The sequence below is a fragment of the Choristoneura fumiferana genome, chromosome 6, assembly GCF_025370935.1.
Source record: "Choristoneura fumiferana chromosome 6, NRCan_CFum_1, whole genome shotgun sequence".
Lineage (NCBI taxonomy): Eukaryota > Metazoa > Arthropoda > Insecta > Lepidoptera > Tortricidae > Choristoneura > Choristoneura fumiferana.
This window is the reverse complement of record NC_133477.1, coordinates 13,014,263-13,031,545: the sequence shown is the minus strand read 5'-3', so window position 1 is coordinate 13,031,545 and position 17,283 is coordinate 13,014,263. Positions and strand designations below refer to the sequence as shown.

The following is a 17,283-nucleotide window of genomic DNA, read 5'->3' as shown; positions in this document are numbered from 1 at the left end:
AATTGTACTATTACTAATACTATGATAGCGGTGGAGTAGTAGTCAATTGTTTATAGTGTCAGTGCTGCTCTTGGCTTGTAACGTTAACGCTTTGAAATATTAGTAAAACGACTAAATTAAATAACACCTGACAGAATACAGCTGTGACATAAAATGGAAGGAGCTCCGCTTCGTGGAGCTCCTATTCCGCTTAGTTTAATTTCCATTTTAAGAAAACAATTATCAGTTCTTCGCCTTTTTTTGAATACCTATATTTTTTCAGGCGCAGATTTCACAGCAGCCAAAGGCATCTGTGCGCTATCGAGCTCCCTCTCTGCGCGCGGGCAACCTCTAGTGTTGTTGTCGCCGCGTAGTACCGTTGCTGCCGTGTTTAGCGGGGCCGGTTCTAGTGTTGTTGTCGTGCCCACTGCCAACGACTTGGAGGCTCGGCTACAAGGTAAGGTCATAAAGAAACCATCCAAAGAGTATAATAATTTGAGTGAAAGGCTCTTAGGGGGATTAATTTGACTGCTTACGATCAATACCAAATTTGGCACCTTTTTTGTGACTAACTTGACCTGTATTACATATACTCTGACAGCTTCACTTACTGCTAATGTCAAATGTTACCAGTTTTTAACACATTCATTTTGTAAAAATAACACCTGCCCGTGAACTCTATTCAAAAGAATGAGGTGGAGACTGAGTGATACAAGTCAAAAATGTCTCTCATCGTGCACGTTATAATCTCAACGTATAATAATATTAAGATTTATCTTCTAATATATTTTCACCCCAGATCTCACCGGCCAGATACCCTTACTGAACTCCGGTAATAAGGAGAACATCACACCACCGCCTTCGTACAATTCCTTAAAACAGTACGACGAAGACGTCACAGAAGTTGTTATAGCTGAGGCGAGAAATAGCACCCCCCTACTGAGGATGGAAGGCAGCTCAAAATCGCTGTCAAGTGAGGTCAATAACACGTGACCGTGCGACCAATTACATGTGAATATAGACAATTTGTGTTACTGAGGCGTTCGTACAGGTATTGTTGACATGATCATTTTGAATTTCATGGTAAGTATGCTCATTCACAGGCACGGTTTTAATAGAGGGAAACAGTGCCGTTTTTAATTCGAAAAGCTCAAAAATAGAGACGAAAATTTATATAAAATAGGTATCGTTTTTTTTACTTATTATTTTGGCAGCCTAAATTTCATAAACATATCCAATAGAATAACCAAAGACGTCAATAACCAAGATAGTGGAAATATAATTTATTTTATATAAAAAAAAAAAACCATTGCGGCGAATGCTGCACCGATTGACCTTTGTACAGTTTGGCAAACCGATATTTTTATCAATATCGTTAGTAAATATTTGATCATCGCGTGGCGTAGTGAAAAACATTCCTTTTTAATTTAAACAAAAAATTGTATCTAATCACAATTCTACTAATAAGGATATTAGTGCTAATACATTACGAGAAAAGATAAATGAGTTTCAGAATTGGATGGCCAGTATTTCTACTATTGGTTCTATGCTCCTTGTAAGCCAGTGAATAAAATATTTTATACTTAGATCATTTAAGGGTGAATATACATAATGAAACCAGTGTTATATACCTATTTAAACTAATTGCACTGTTTTTCGTTGCTTGTGAAAAAAAATACCGTTTTTTTATTTTTTATCGATAGAACAATTTAGAAGTTAGGAACAGGACAGTTCAGGGCATCAGTATGCAAACACGAATATGTACGAAGGGATTTTTTTTACACTGTATTTGAAAATTTATGAGACTAGATTCTGTTAAAATACGATTGTCACATATTGGATCAACCTGTATTTAATTATTTTGTGATGCACACATAGACATTATCATTCACCCATTCAATTCATTCGTGCCAGCTCTTGTGAATCGACCTGTAACTTTGCAAACTGACAGGTGACAATCGTGTTCCTGCACAAAACCTTAGACTATGTCAAACACGTTACGCATGGCAACTGACGTTTCACGTGTACTATTACCGATCAGTACTTTTTGCGAAGTTTCCGTATTACCTAAACATCGTTCGTCATTCGACATATATTGTGTATGAATACTTGCTACCTATAATACTTATTTAAAATGCTCAACAGCTTTAGTTCTGGCTTAAAAAATTGAAACTACAACCATTAAGAAAAAGTGCACTAATTATACTAAAAGAAATTGACGTGTGGTTGAACAAAAACCATGTGTTCTAGAACATCTGATGCATTACGTTACTCTTGAAATAGTGCAAACTTCATTTGCATAGTACAATTTATTTATATTTCAATTTCCACTATACTTGAGAGTATAGTTCTCCAATTCGCAGATGCAAGGAAGGGTCAAACGATAAATCCGCCATCAGTGCGTACGTCACCCTTCCCGCAAAAGCATCACAAACGTCTCTTCATAGGCGATAGCAGCTTGTCCATGAATCCACGATTGGACGCTGCCTTCATTGTTCTATTATTTCTTTTCCACCCGCTGATTTAGAGCTTCAAATGCTGTGTTATAGCGGGTTACTTATACAATTCGTGATAAATGTTTTCTTATGGGGGTGATTTTAACTACGAGTCATTACAATTACAATACTGAATGTATGTTGTTGTCAATCATACTTGCACTTATTTTATGAAAATACATTCCGTACCTACATAATTTTTCGTTATTTACGCAGCTATAATTACAGGTATACGCGTAATGCAATGGTGTACAATGTATTTTTACAATTTGTTAATAAGTGGTAAAAGCATTCTCGTTAAATTTTATTTCAAAACATGAGAATAAATCTCATAAAAAAAAACTCAAATGTGTAATATATATAATAAGGTACAATGAGATCTAAGTTCACATTAGATGTTGCCCGTCATATGGTTAATTCATGTGGCAGTGGCATGCATCCAGATTTTTTCTTTCGCGTCGTTTATTTCGAGGAGCATTTCTTTCAGACACGCGCATTACCAAGGATTTTTGATTTGATAAATCCTACATTATTTTTAGGCCAACACAGAAGTATGGAAAATGGGGCAATTTTTTAAATTATCAAGTGAAAGGCGTGGGTAAATTTTTAATGAAATTGTTGGACAGATCGATAAAAATGATTTTTATGCAGTTTTCATTTAAGTGATCGATACAGATGGTTAAAATACGATAGCTATGGGCAAATGTTTTAGGATCATGTAGGTAGTCTTAAAATTTTGATTTAATAAATACATTTAGATAAACATATGTATTTAGCAAATGTATGAGTTTTGCGTAGAGAGCACATTTTTGTACAGTTTTATTTTTTATTCTTACCTTTACAGCAGGTAGTCTGGCGTGTCCCACATATCGTTATCCTTATTGCAATTGATACTTGTTGTACTCAAGTTATCCTTATTTTTTGGTAGATAACTATCAATATATTGTTGTTGGCGATGTAATTTATCTGACGTGATTCCATAGTTCGCGGTTTATGGGATTTAGATAATTATCGTAAACTGTTTATGCCATTTTTTGCGCTATCTAATGCAATGGTATACTAGTTGTATACTTAGTGACTCGCAAATTGAGTCAACTCTCTCGCTAGTCACTAAAATGTCGATAAATTATTTTCATTATAACTTGATTTTTTATTCTTTCCTTTACAGCAGGTGGTCTGGCGTATCTCGTTGTTCTCAGTCAATGTTATTAGTTTTTTCCCTATTAATATTTCTAAAGTTATTAGTTCATATTTTCAGCCTAGCATTTTCTCAGTGAGAAAATCCAATTTAGCGACTTCTTACGTTGACCTTAGAATTTTATTTCTTACGATAACTTTTTGATAAATTAATAACAATAAAACCTGTTGAATTGACGTTTTAATCAATCTGCTATGATTCCTTAAGCCGCAGTTTATGAGGTTTAGATAAGTATCGTAAATACCGTACCGTACCGTATCGTACCGTTTATGCCATTGTTTTGCTCTGGCAAATGCAAAGGAAGGATGAATGGTACGACAAGTTTTTAGTAAGTGAATCGCAAATTGAACCAGCGATGTCGCTGTCACTAACTTCAAATTTCGTCAAAACATATGCTTTTACAATTCTGTATTTTATCAGGGATTAGAGAACCTGAAGCGAAGGTACGAAGAAACGAAGGTTTCTATACGACCTTACGGGTGAAGGATTTGAATAGCCACCAGCGATTTGGTGGACTGTATATTTGGGGTATTAAATGACGACAGTCCGCGGGAAATTCATTGCACGCCTACCTTGAAATATCCTTTGTGTCTCGCCGAGCCCAAGGTCCTAGTATGATCTTGAACAACACAGGGGTGTGGCGCAAGTCACACACCAAATAGGAGCAACTATGCCCGTTATCTAAATGTATATGGTGTAAAAAAGGTGGCCCCTTGCACCCAAGTCACTCGTAACAAATCGAGGGGCTTGTATGTTTAGCTCTTCTTTCCTATATTTTATGGGCAGCAAGCCCGTAAGCGAAGGCTTGCTACGACAGAACTCCATTTTTCTTTACGGTTTTCATGACATTAAATTGGCCAATCAAGTGGCGCGCTTATGTCAAACGCGATATAAAATATGTAGGCGTTCAGAAGAGACAGGGACAAACTACGAGATTAACTGACTGCCAACCTAACGGAATAAGTATATCTTTTACGTAAAAAAGGAGGTTAATCAAAAGCTATGCATAAAACTATTTGGCGGTACCACTACCTCTACAGCAGGTGTTCCGGCGTGTCTGACATATCGTTGTTCTCAGTAGGTTTTATCACCTACATTATCTATAATAGATACGTCATGCAAAATTTGTTGTTTTTTTATTTCCTAATTTTTTCGCAGCATATAACTGTTGTTCTCAACTTTCGTGATTTCCAATCAACTAATAGCTTACCCGAGACTTATCAGGTTCTAAAATATTGCTAATGCTACCTCAACGTTTCGACCAGTTTGCAGTTGTAGTCTTGAGATAGTTTTACCAATAAGTATTTCAAAACGTTCTAAATAAATTTCTTTTAGTACAATTCCGTCGATGGTTATTTTTAACAGCCTGTTGTAACTTACAGTCAAATGATAACTTTACTCATTAATAGAAAAGAATTATCTCTGCCAGAACTATAGCAAAATGTGGTAGTGATCAATGCACATTATGTCTTATTATTCGTATAATATTAAATGCCGATGCACACACTGCAAGAGACTAACTTCCTGTTTCATTTATCCGTCAAGTAAAATTAATCAATAGGGTGATAAAACAGCCCCTATGTAATAAAGAAATTGTCAGTGCTAAATACCTATCAAACTGTGAGTTTTTTTTACAGTTATTATCCATATTGAAAGAAAACTTTGTCTAGGCATAACGTGTAAACAGAACAACGAAAGAAAAATAACGTCACTACTTTGAAAAATCTCGTATCTCAAATCAATACGTCAACAAATTTGACCCTTAAAACAATGGTCAATGTTTACTCGGAAAGATCATCGATTTTGAGATACCGCCTTTTATCAAAGTAGTGACGATAAGTTTTTTTAACTGTCACTCTCATACCTAAGTACTAACATCATTTAATTTAAGTTCACTGATGTGGTCCTATTTATTTAATTTGATTAAGTGAATTATGTTTGTGTTGTTCCATTATTGTTTAAGAATCTTTACGTGGTTGTAAAAATTGTATCCATTACAATATAAAAAATACACGAATAAACATAGACAGTTCAAATGACCTTGATTTGTTGTATTATTATCTACTAGGTATCTATATTATATGCCCAGAAACCTTTTCACCATAAGCAATATAGTTTGTGGTAATATTGAGAAGTAATTAAAATGTTAAGTAGCCTTACACTGGAATGAAAATTCAGATAAAATTTTACTATGATTTTATTATGTTATTCTCTTACTATACAGAATATCTTAGCACCGTAACACTATAAAATAATAAATGCATCTTCTGACTATTCAAAAACCTAATGAGTATCATTAAATCTTACTTATAACCATTTGACAGTCTTAACTCTTAATAAATATGAATTTAAAATCTATAAATGCAAATCTGAGTTCATCACCCTGCCTTAACCCTTCTGGAACAAAAAGTTTACTCTTTGGTCACACTTTGATGGAAGAACATGGGTTTGGAGACGGTCATCAGTTTTTCTGAAACTACGTGAGCGATTCTTGCACTGCGGCGCCAAACTAATTCTCTTGTGCGCTCATGATTGCTATCCACGCGTACCTGTAAAATAATTAATGTAATACAGAAAAACTGGCAATACTTTCTTGCCATCCTTGCTTCCTTGACTGTTGGCAGTCCTATTCGGTTTGGTTCTTGCGGAACCTTTTGGCAACTATTTAGTAAAACTGAAATCTACTTCCAATGCCAATATTTCCGAATGTACACCCTAGGACCTCGCTAGTAACTTATTTTATGGGTATCCATGGGTGGCGATTATTGCTTTCTACCTATTATCTTGCTACCAGTGACCACTAGTATGTTAACGCGTGTAGTCATGGCTTGTTAGGCTTTACCTTGTAAACAATTTTGTGCATAACATCCTTCTTGGAATGGCGAGGTAACGCACTCTAACTAACCTAACTCTTGTTTATTATTATTAAAATAACTTTAGTAGGTATCTGTATTGTCGATTCTCGATTGTAAGAGGGATCAGTGTAAGAGGGTATAAAATATTATATACTGAGCGGCAAAAAATCTGGCCCTCAAATGTATGTATGTATGTAAACTCTTTATTGTACAAAAGAAAATAAACAAAACACAATTTAAAAAAAAGGTATGCAGAATCGGTAATTTTGTATGAAGGGTGGGCCAAATTTTGGGCAGCTAAGTATATTTTAAAAACTAAGCCATAATATTTCGGCAGATGGATGGCTCAGTTGGCTTGGCTAAACACCGATGTAAACATTTTTCTATGTAGGTATGAATACTTTTTTTTAATATTGATATTCAAATAATCTTGTTCAATAATCATTTACTGGGTGTTCAGTCAAAGTAACCCAACAACAAGCGGAAATATATAATCATCTTGTATAGGTAAGATACATCCTTAGTAGTTCGAAGTTCAGACCAAATAAAAAGCAAAGACAGGATTCTGTGAACAACGAAATGAGGTCAGGTAGGTAAAACTCTTCAACTGCCAAGTTTCTATGAGTGTCCCATCTGGATAAAAAATATTTCTATTTTCAACAATTTTGGCTTTTAATGCTGTTTACTCGTATTTATTTATTAATTTTGGGACCCGCTGCATCTTAGCTACAACTATAACATATTTGTGGCCCATACAAATAAAAGGTTGGATATAGCCAAAGTATAGCTTATCTAGCTCGATTCGATTAGTTTGCGTAAAGCTGTGTTGTTACAAGATGTGTTTATGATTATTTCTTTACCTGTTTGGGCTGTAATACTTTGATAGAATGCAGTGTGGCGACTCCCTGGTTATTTACTCTCAAAGTGATCTTCCCTGTCATCTCTGCTGTTGTAGCTGTTGCCGACTTCAGCTCTTTCTTAGCTCCACGCCCGACCTGCGGTAGATAAGAAAAAATTACACCCCTACTTGACGTGAAAGAAAATGTAAGTATATTTTTTTCCTATCACTTTCTCGTACTAGAGTCTTGGAGCTAAACTAGCAGACAGACATGCAGACGGAAGAATTGTAAAGATCCGCGCAAAAATAAATGAAAATTTAAACTTTTTGGCCGCGCAAAACAACATGAAAATTGAATTTGATATTTGTGGCTTCAACAGTTAAATGTTCCAACCATTCATCTTTCATTTCACCTCTAGAGATTGAATTTCTAAAAACCCGCCCTTTTAATTGCTCGCCTACGTTATGAAAAGATGGCCTGTGCAAAATTTCAAGCTTCTGAGCCCCTGAGTTCAAACTACAGAGTTTGGACTGTGCGTTGATATGTCAGTCAGTCATTCAATCAGCTTTGTCACGATGCACATAGGCGATCGCTGACATCTTAGTTAGCTCAGTGTAAGCTAGATGGCGCTTTCCTCAATAAGGGATCTCTGAGCAGAATGGCGGACGAACTCTAGAGGTCGCCACCGTAGTTTCTCTGACTTATTTATTTACGTAATAATATGTATTTAATATTTATTTATTATTTACTTAATTATTTATAAAAGTAGGCATTTTATTACACTCATTTACTACACGAGTTTGTACGACTAAATATATCTATAACCAACTCACCCTTGACCGTTTTGTCGGCCAAGGGGGTGCTGTCGATCAGCTGTGACCGGGGAATTCTAACTGTAATATTCTCGCCCTTAAAAGCTGAAGCACAGCTGTAAAACACAGATTCAACAGCTCACACTACACTAAACAGCTCTCTCGAAAGCTCCATACGCCCAGACTTGGGCACCTCCGTACGGCTTCAACTTCCAAACCTTTGTACGGCTTACAAACCTTTGTACGGCTTACAAACCTTTGTACGGCTTACAAACCTTCGTACGGCTTACAAGCTCCGTACGGCTACAGCTTTCTCCGCTCTGCACGGCTACAACTTTCAAAGCTCCGTTCGGCTACAGCTCTCACGGCTCAGGCGGCCCCTTTACGCCCTAACCTGACACTAAGCCCTGACGGCCTTAACTTCCGGAGTACTGCACATCCTTCCTGGCTCGTCCAAGACCCTGATCGTTCCGGCGTGGAACACTTGTCCAGGCTGCTCGTCCTGCCGCCCTAAGGCCCCTTTTGACCTCGGCACCGACGACCACTCAGCTGGACCAGGCCCCCCTGCTGTGGCCAGCCTCTTCGCTCCGGGTTCTTCTCTCCGACTCCAGGGAAGTGTAGGCCAGTGAGACCGAATAATCAGAACCACCTCTCAATAAAATCTCTTGAACTCACTACCTGAGATTCTCGTAATACTTTTACTTTAATTTTGTCAAACTAGGCCTGTTATTTTTTGTGTTAATTTTTAATTAAAAAATTGTTATTTAAAACGTCTTATTGTTTTACTCAAAGAATAACTTACTAGGCCTCCCTTAAGGTCAAACCTCCCCTCTAGAGGTCTGCCCTTGACAGTGGCGCCCGTGGGTTTTTTTTGACGATGCACATAGGCGATCGCTGACATCTTAGTTAGCTCAGTGTAAGCTAGATGGCGCTTTCCTCAATAAGGGATCTCTGAGCAGAATGGCGGACGAACTCTAGAGGTCGCCACCGTAGTTTTCTCTTGACTTATTTATTTACATAATAATATGTATTTAATATTTATTTATTATTTACTTAATTATTTTATAAAAGTAGGCATTTTATTACACTCATTTACTACACGAGTTTGTACGACTAAATATATCTATAACCAACTCACCCTTGACCGTTTTTGTCGGCCAAGGGGGGTGCTGTCGATCAGCTGTGACCGGGGGAATTCTAACTGTAATATTCTCGCCCTTAAAAGCTGAAGCACAGCTGTAAAACACACATTCAACAGCTCACACTACACTAAACAGCTCTCTCGAAAGCTCCATACGCCCAGACTTGGGCACCTCCGTACGGCTTCAACTTCCAAACCTTTGTACGGCTTACAAACCTTTGTACGGCTTACAAACCTTTGTACGGCTTACAAACCTTCGTACGGCTTACAAGCTCCGTACGGCTACAGCTTTCTCCGCTCTGCACGGCTACAACTTTCAAAGCTCCGTTCGGCTACAGCTCTCACGGCTCAGGCGGCCCCTTTACGCCCTAACCTGACACTAAGCCCTGACGGCCTTAACTTCCGGAGTACTGCACATCCTTCCTGGCTCGTCCAAGACCCTGATCGTTCCGGCGTGGAACACTTGTCCAGGCTGCTCGTCCTGCCGCCCTAAGGCCCCTTTTGACCTCGGCACCGACGACCACTCAGCTGGACCAGGCCCCCCTGCTGTGGCCAGCCTCTTCGCTCCGGGTTCTTCTCTCCGACTCCAGGGAAGTGTAGGCCAGTGAGACCGAATAATCAGAACCACCTCTCAATAAAATCTCTTGAACTCACTACCTGAGATTCTCGTAATACTTTTACTTTTAATTTTGTCAAATTAGGCCTGTTATTTTTGTGTTAATTTTTAATTAAAAAATTGTTATTTAAAACGTCTTATTGTTTTACTCAAAGAATAACTTACTAGGCCTCCCTTAAGGTCAAACCTCCCCTCAAGAGGTCTGCCCTTGACAGCTTTCTGTTTATGTAGATTACAAACCTCCTTTTCAACTCGCAGGATTAGTGGCCCAACGGCAAAGTTACTCTTCACGGTAGTATGATCGGACATAATGCTAACAGCAACGTCCCCTGTTCTCCTCAATGACGACAGCCCATACAAGGTCCCCTTTGCCCTAGGTTTGCTCTTGGAAACGGTTGTCTTAGTCTTATTCTTAGTGGGCACTGGTTTTTTATTAGTGCTAGGCTTCGATGGAGGTTTTGTTTTAGGCTTTGTAGTTTTAGTTGGAGGTTTCGGCTTGGGAGTTGGTTTTGCTTTTCCGTTCTCTGATTTCAACGCCCTGCCTTCTGCGGCATTCTGAATTTTCTCTACAGGCTTATCGTTGATTGGTTTGTCAATATTGTTAATTTTTTCCGTATCATTGGATGCAATTTTGTCGCTCGTCTTTTCAGCGTTACCAGCACGAGCTGCGTTCTTTTTCTTGTTGGATGATTTCCTAGAAACAATATTAAATGTTAATGAACACAGAGAAAAGAAAAGTGAAAGTTATTCGATACTAACGATGTCTAAGAATCGAATTTAAAGTAGCACTTGATCGTTAACGAAATCGTTTTCATGCATTCATTGATTTAAATTAAGTAGCCGTCAATCAGACGCGTTTGGTTCTGACCTCTTCTTCGATTTAGTCTTGTTCTTCTTAGGCTTTGTGCTCTTCTTGGTTGCATCAATTGGCTGCAGCTTCACACTGACTGGGTCGTAAGAGCGTCGCAGGATGTCATTCATCTTCTCCAAGATATTGTCTACGAAGCGATTGTACTTGACAATGTAGACTGCTGGGACGGTCGTCGGTTTCTTCACCGGTTCTGGCTCTACTGAACCTGTTGATCGACATCGCGGCTTGTTAGTAAACCTTATAATGCTGTAGAAAGTCCTAGATAATTGTATTCTTATTTTATCAATAACTTTTAAATTATCTTATAAGTATTATTCTCGAACATTTACTACTCGTAGGTATCTTCACTAACGAGCAAAGTAACGGGTTAGGTTGCGTAGACTTTCCATACAAAGTGATCCGTTATTTTTGCTGTCCAGTACCTATATTCTGCTAATCCGACTACCTGGGCTTGTAAAGAAGGAACTCATTTAATTTTACATCGAGATCATATTTATGAGTAAGAGAGTATAAATTAATGGCAACTTGATGGAAAATATATAATCTCGATTTGATTTCAACTATCACGACTGCTTTTTGCGCTTTAAACTAATAACGCTTTTTACAAGCTTTTATTTAACTTGCAATGTATGTGCGGTCATTCATATCTGTCATATATCTATTATGCATTAGCGTAGCGTGTAGTGTAGAGCACGCGGACGTTGACCTTATCGAAAAAATCCCGACACATCAATCAAATATTAATACCATACCATCCAAAACATTCTCAGCTTTTCAAATTAGCGGAATGATAATTGTACCTACACCTATTTAACGTACACATCAAACGAAGATTACTAAACACAATCAGCTAAGTCATTTGATTAATTATTTTATCTTTAGGGAAACGTTGAATAGGAAAGTACTTACTTTTATAATATTTAGAACAAAAAAATCAATGGGATCGGAGATCGAGTGCTCTTATTTGATAATTTAATAATAAGATTGTGACACGCCTAAGTGGGATCGAATGTTGTGAATCTTAAAGTATTTTCATATTTACTGCGCTACTTTTAGTGTCTTATCCTAGAGAATTTACCTAGCCCCAACAGTTTTGAACACATCCATTTACATGTTTGTATAGGTAATAAGTATTATGTTATATTACCTACTTATGGGCGGTAGAAATACGTAATTAAGTAACACAGCACTGTTATATAAACAGACTCAATAATACTTTAAAATCAGATGGCTATGGATTGATATTAATTGCCTGCGTCGAATTAGGTACCCTGAATTTTACAATCTGAGCGTCTACAATTCTTTTTGTAGATTATATATCAAGGTATGTCGACATGCCAGTGACAACACTGTATAAAAATATTGTTTACAACCACTTATTAAAAGATACTATGTATATTTTTAATTAATCGACGATAATCACAATTCATACTTGGCATGTTAGCATTTAGGTACGTGTATTTAGTTACTTTTCATTTAACAGTTTTTTATACGTTTCTTGACAGTTAATATAATCAATTTGTAGTTTTGTGTAATTACTAGCTCACTACCTATATCAAGTAGACACACTAGCTCCTTCCCACGTCCGCGGAACAGCTATTCATGCTGGTGCAGCAGCAGAGGCGGCGGAAAAACTCAAAATAAACAAATACAAAGGTCTCGGCCCTGAATACAACTTTGTTCCATTCGGGGTTGAGTGAGACCTTAGGTCCGTGGGGGCCCAACGCAAAAAATATCTTCAAAGAATTATCCAAACGTCTCTCAGATACCACAGGGGACCGTAGAGCTGGCAGCTTTCTCGCACAACGTATCAGCATTGCTATACAGCGAGGAAATGCTGCCAGCATCTTTGGGTCCATGCAGCGGGGGGATAATTTTTCAAATTTCTTTTAGTTATACTTTAGTTATTAGTTTGTTTTACTTTTATAAATATTTTTAAATTAGTCTAATTTTAATCAATTTTAATTTTTAATTTTGTGTATTGAGTTTATGTAAATATATATCAAGTTAGTTTAGCAATAAGTAAGGTTTATATTCAGAGTTGTCGTACATTGTGGCGTCCTAAGGAGACCTTTGTTCAGCAGTGGACGTCTTCCGGCGGATGATGATGATGATGAAGGTTTTTATTATACAAAGCGTTATATAATAAGTATATGACCTCATATGAGTATGATATGAACGCATCCACCACACTCATTTTAGAAATCCATTATTCAAAAGTGGCACTAAATGTGTGGTTTGCAAATGACTGTCTGAAATAGTCGGAACCTCGAAAACAGAAGGGAAACTTTGCCAAACAATTTCTCTTTCAACGGACGTGACATTCTTGTCATTTGTATAAATACAAACTCGTCACTTTTTCATTGCATCACGCGAGTACCTACATTATAATAATTAGCCTGCATAATTCATAGTATACACCTAATTCTGATCACGTAGTGTACACACGCGATCACCTAACTGTATCGTTGCCGGAGCTACGCCTGAATTCTAATGGCCAGTTACAATTAATACACGCAGTCAACGGTGAATTTTCTATTTTCCACACGTAAAAGAAACTGCGTGCCGAGACATGGTAAAGAAATCTAATCTAACCAATACGGAACAGTTTACGGATAGGCACTTGCCAAGTGATGACTCCTGCACCTCAGTCTTTATTGGCAACAAACCCGAGTTAACAACGCTCTTGATATTGGTAGAGATGATAATGACACTATATTATGCAATTTGTTTAGTTGTTTATAAAGCCAATTTTCACTCTATCTCCGTCTCAAGACGGCTATTAAACAGGTGCAGGTATGTAGGTTGCCACTACCGGTAACAAACGAGTTCCATTCGGGTCGAATATGACTCCCCGCGACTCTCCCAGCATTTCACGACGACAAACATTTAAAATTTCTCTTCTCGCATCTCATTATCTCGTTTTCACTGAGCCGGACACGCAAATTTCGCGGTGCACACGTCATTCAGTGAGAGTAAACATCTAGTGCGATTTACTTTCTATCGGTTGTTGAAATGCTTTGAGATTCCTCAAGGTCGCTCCTGAGCGGTGGCGGAGCAAGGTCAAAGAAAGTGTCAAGGTTGTAGAAGAAATCGGATGGGTTCGATGAACGGGCCGGATTGGGAAAGTAGCGGCCGCCGCCTGGCGTCCGACCCCTTAACACACATCGAACAAACTAGTTCCTCCTGGCGACCGCGCCCGCGTCCGCGCACTCATCTTAAGCACGGGATTTCTAGATCGATCCAAACCGATTTCTTTCTTTTTTCTACTCTGAATTTAATTTGATTTGGCAGGAATTTAGGAACGGGATCATAGATTTGTGCGTTAGATATAGATAAATCGGTCAAAATGCTAGTTAATCATATCTACGATTTGATATCTACATAGAATACTAATATTATTAGCTAGTTTAGATGTAATACGGGAGTGAAACAGATATATGCATAAGAGAACCATTACATACATCTATAATCATACGTAATATTATATGGGTTAGCATAACTATATTTTTATATTGACTAGAATACATGATTACAAACAAAATTAAATTAATTTTACTAGATAATGTCACTCTATCAGCTGATAGAAAGAAACTTGTACTAGATTTCTGACCGATTTTTTACATTAAATCAATCATATGCATTAACGTCATGAACGCACAAATCATTTTGAAGGTTCTATAAAAAATTGCACACAACAAGTTAGAACAACAGATTTATTTCCAATAAATTGCCACGAGACCAGTGTGACATGATCTAGACATTAATTTAACTCTCTCGGTTCCATACTTACACTTTCACACATCAAACACACTCACTTAATAAATAATAATAAATTAAATAGAATAAATAAATAGTCAATAAATAGCTAAGCTAAAGGAGGGGACCGCGGAGGTCTCTCAGGTGGATGCGGGCGGCGCCCGGGACTGCGGTGGCGTACTCACTATCTGAATTTTTTGTGCTCGGCTGTCGCCGCCGCTGCCGATGTCGCTTTGGTTTTCTTTACTTTACCCAGGTAGTTGGCTTTTTTCCCTGACTTTTTCGTATGTTTGACGAGACTAGCTTTCAGCTTTTTGGACTCACGTGCTTGTTTGCCAGCGACCTTTCTGCCGAGTGCGTCAGTGATGTCTTCATCGTCGTCGTCGTCGTCGTCATCGTCTTCTTCTTCATCATCGTCGTCATCTTCAGGGTCGAGTGCGTCAGCAATGTCATCTTCTTCATCATCGTCATCGGTGTCATCAGAAGCGGCAGCTACCTCTTCAACGGGTGCGACGGCTTCAACTTCTGCGCTGGCAGGCTCTTTTTGACCGGCTTCTGGTTCTTCACCATCAGCGGCTGCTTCCGATTCAGCTTCTCCTGCTTCTTCAGCAGCAGCGGCAACTTCCTCTGAGGCGGCGGCGGCTGGTGCGGCGGGCACGGCAGCCACAGTGTCGGCAGGAGCAACGACTGACTGCACCGGTGATGGTTCATCGTCGTCGTCATCTTCGTCATCTGTGGATATAAAAAATATGGTGTGAAATCCACGTTTGACGAATTGTAAATCACCTATATTGAATTTCAGTTTAGAAATCAGCCTTACCTCCTAAGATGTCATCGAAGAATCTTTCCAAATAATCATCATCGTCGTCGTCATCAGCCTCATCATCATCATCAGCTTCGTCGTCGTCGTCATCGTCGTCATCATCGCCTAAAGCAAACATAAAATTTATGAAAAACCTTAAAACAAAGCTCTAGGTTAAGTAGGCTGTAACGTAACGTGTTCATTAGTGCGATTAGCATCACTTTAACGCAAATGAACTGTTAAACAAACAGTTAATCAGAGTCGGCGGTAGCGCGTGACGTCCTGCGCGAGACTTTCGTCGTTAGAAAGCAGAGGAGCATCAATTTCTCTGATTGAGTCTTTCTGTTTGAATTAATTAAGTATTGAGCGCGGCTGTCACGCCGGCCGCTTCACATTCCGCGGTGCTCGTGTCCTGATTCTCAGGAATTTATATCGAAGAAACGTAACACTTTCGACGTTCTGATAAATGGACGCCATTGTATTGATAGTTTTAATTGCAATGCTCTAGATTGTTTCGATTTCAGATATAGAAAGTTAAGTAAAACGGCTGTAGTGTCTTAAAAGCTGTCGCTTTCTTTTTTGTTGTTGTTTGCCTTACTGTCCGAAGAAAGGAGCGTATTGTGTTTGAGCTTTCAACTATACACTCATCTATCAAGTAACTACTAGTGCCTTGATCAATTAGTAAAGTCAAACACATCTTGCCATCAATTATTCTGTTAAATATCATGTTAGAAATATTTATCACGATTATCATTGGATTATCATTCCTCTAATGACGCTTCACCACAGGTGTTAAAGAGACGCATTACAGTGTCTGCATAATTTAATCGCCTTAACGTCCTTTATCTAAACGACGAACAAAACTCTTTAATGATCTTTATTTAACGTTAACTATAAAAAAAATATCGTGGTGCAAATGTCATAACGTTTAAAGTTCTACCGTTAGTTCCTTTGAACGGTACAACTCATCAACAGGCCACTACTCGTATACTTGACTAGTCACAATTTCACGATGACACGTTAAAGCAAAACGGGGTTTGTTGTTTGGATAACATTTAGTGCCAATTTAGTGAGTCTGACCAAAGGCAAGCCGTTGAATTTTTCGTTAAAAAAATGGTGCTTACCCGTCAGCGCGTCGTCTAGGTCCACATCATCGTCATCGTCGTCGTCATCGTCATCATCATCGTCGTCAGCAGAAGCGGCAGGCGCGGCCGGCGCCGCTGCAGCAGCCGCCTGCCTTCCAACCTCCTTCTCCTGCGCCTCCTCAGATCGCGCGATGGGACTGCCCGTCGTTGACAACACTAAGCAGCAGAGCGCCGCTAACAAGAACAACGACCTCATCTCGTATCTGAAACAAACAGAGGCCTTTAATACCAGCATCACAGCCGCGATCGCGACAGTGCCTCGCACTCCATCGCACCACACGACACTGTTGCCATCACGATATCACAACACTATCACACACGTGCACTGATCCTTGGAAGCACTTCACCTTTTGTTGAACTAGGGGTCACTGTTGAGTCCTGGATTGAGAGCTGGGGGCTCCAGCGGAAGAGGTTCCGCTCGCGTCCTTGGGTACCGGTGGTCGGGACGCTATGTCCGGGCCTGGCGAACGGAAACGGTATAGCGGCGGCGTCTTCACTGCGCACTCTTTTATAGAGTTACGTCACACACGCAGGGAAGGAAAGTAGTGATGGTAGCCGGTGCGCACAGAACAGCGCGCGCGCAGACACGTTAAACCATTCCAAACAGTTTCAAGCCGTAACCTCAACCAAACTACACTACCTTACCATTCAATTAAATATAAAACTTGATGGACGTATTAAAATTCGTTTTTAAAATGCTTTAGAATGGAAATTGTCTAAGTAAATCGTTCATCGTTCCAAATTGTTTTGACAATAATTTCTAATCTATGA

At 38.8% G+C, this 17,283-nt stretch overlaps 2 protein-coding genes across 3 annotated transcripts in view; one reads left to right on the top strand and one right to left on the bottom strand.

Moving 5' to 3' along the window:
* The window catches only part of LOC141429108 (sodium-independent sulfate anion transporter), a 52,270-nt gene extending 46,553 nt beyond the window's left edge, over positions 1 to 5,717 (top strand). For both annotated transcript variants that reach the window (XM_074089310.1, XM_074089309.1), the window contains exons 12-13: positions 263 to 436; positions 779 to 5,717. In XM_074089310.1, the coding sequence (XP_073945411.1) occupies positions 263 to 436; positions 779 to 972 (368 nt within the window). In that variant the 3' untranslated portion in view covers positions 973 to 5,717. The remainder of the gene's footprint in view (positions 1 to 262; positions 437 to 778) is intronic.
* Positions 5,718 to 5,853: 136 nt separating this feature from the next.
* ect (ectodermal) lies at positions 5,854 to 17,003 on the bottom strand. The gene is made up of 8 exons (XM_074089311.1): positions 16,860 to 17,003; positions 16,492 to 16,715; positions 15,386 to 15,493; positions 14,890 to 15,297; positions 10,804 to 11,011; positions 10,176 to 10,629; positions 7,388 to 7,522; positions 5,854 to 6,221 (listed from the first exon to the last, which is right to left on the bottom strand). The coding sequence occupies exons 2-8, from the start codon at positions 16,706 to 16,708 to the stop codon at positions 6,084 to 6,086; spliced, it is 1,668 nt and encodes a 555-aa protein (XP_073945412.1). The 5' UTR covers positions 16,709 to 16,715; positions 16,860 to 17,003; the 3' UTR covers positions 5,854 to 6,083.
* Positions 17,004 to 17,283: the final 280 nt, after the last annotated feature.

Excerpts from the sequence above, each read along its gene's own strand:
- ect (XM_074089311.1), bottom strand. The coding sequence starts at position 16,708 with ATGAGGTCGTTGTTCTTGTTAGCGGCGCTCTGCTGCTTAGTGTTGTCA. Across the intron at positions 15,298-15,385 it reads CTTCGATGACATCTTAGGAG|ATGACGAAGATGACGACGAC; the intron begins GTAAGGCTGATT and ends TTATATCCACAG. Across the intron at positions 11,012-14,889 it reads GGTCGCTGGCAAACAAGCAC|GTTCAGTAGAGCCAGAACCG; the intron begins GTGAGTCCAAAA and ends GTCGATCAACAG.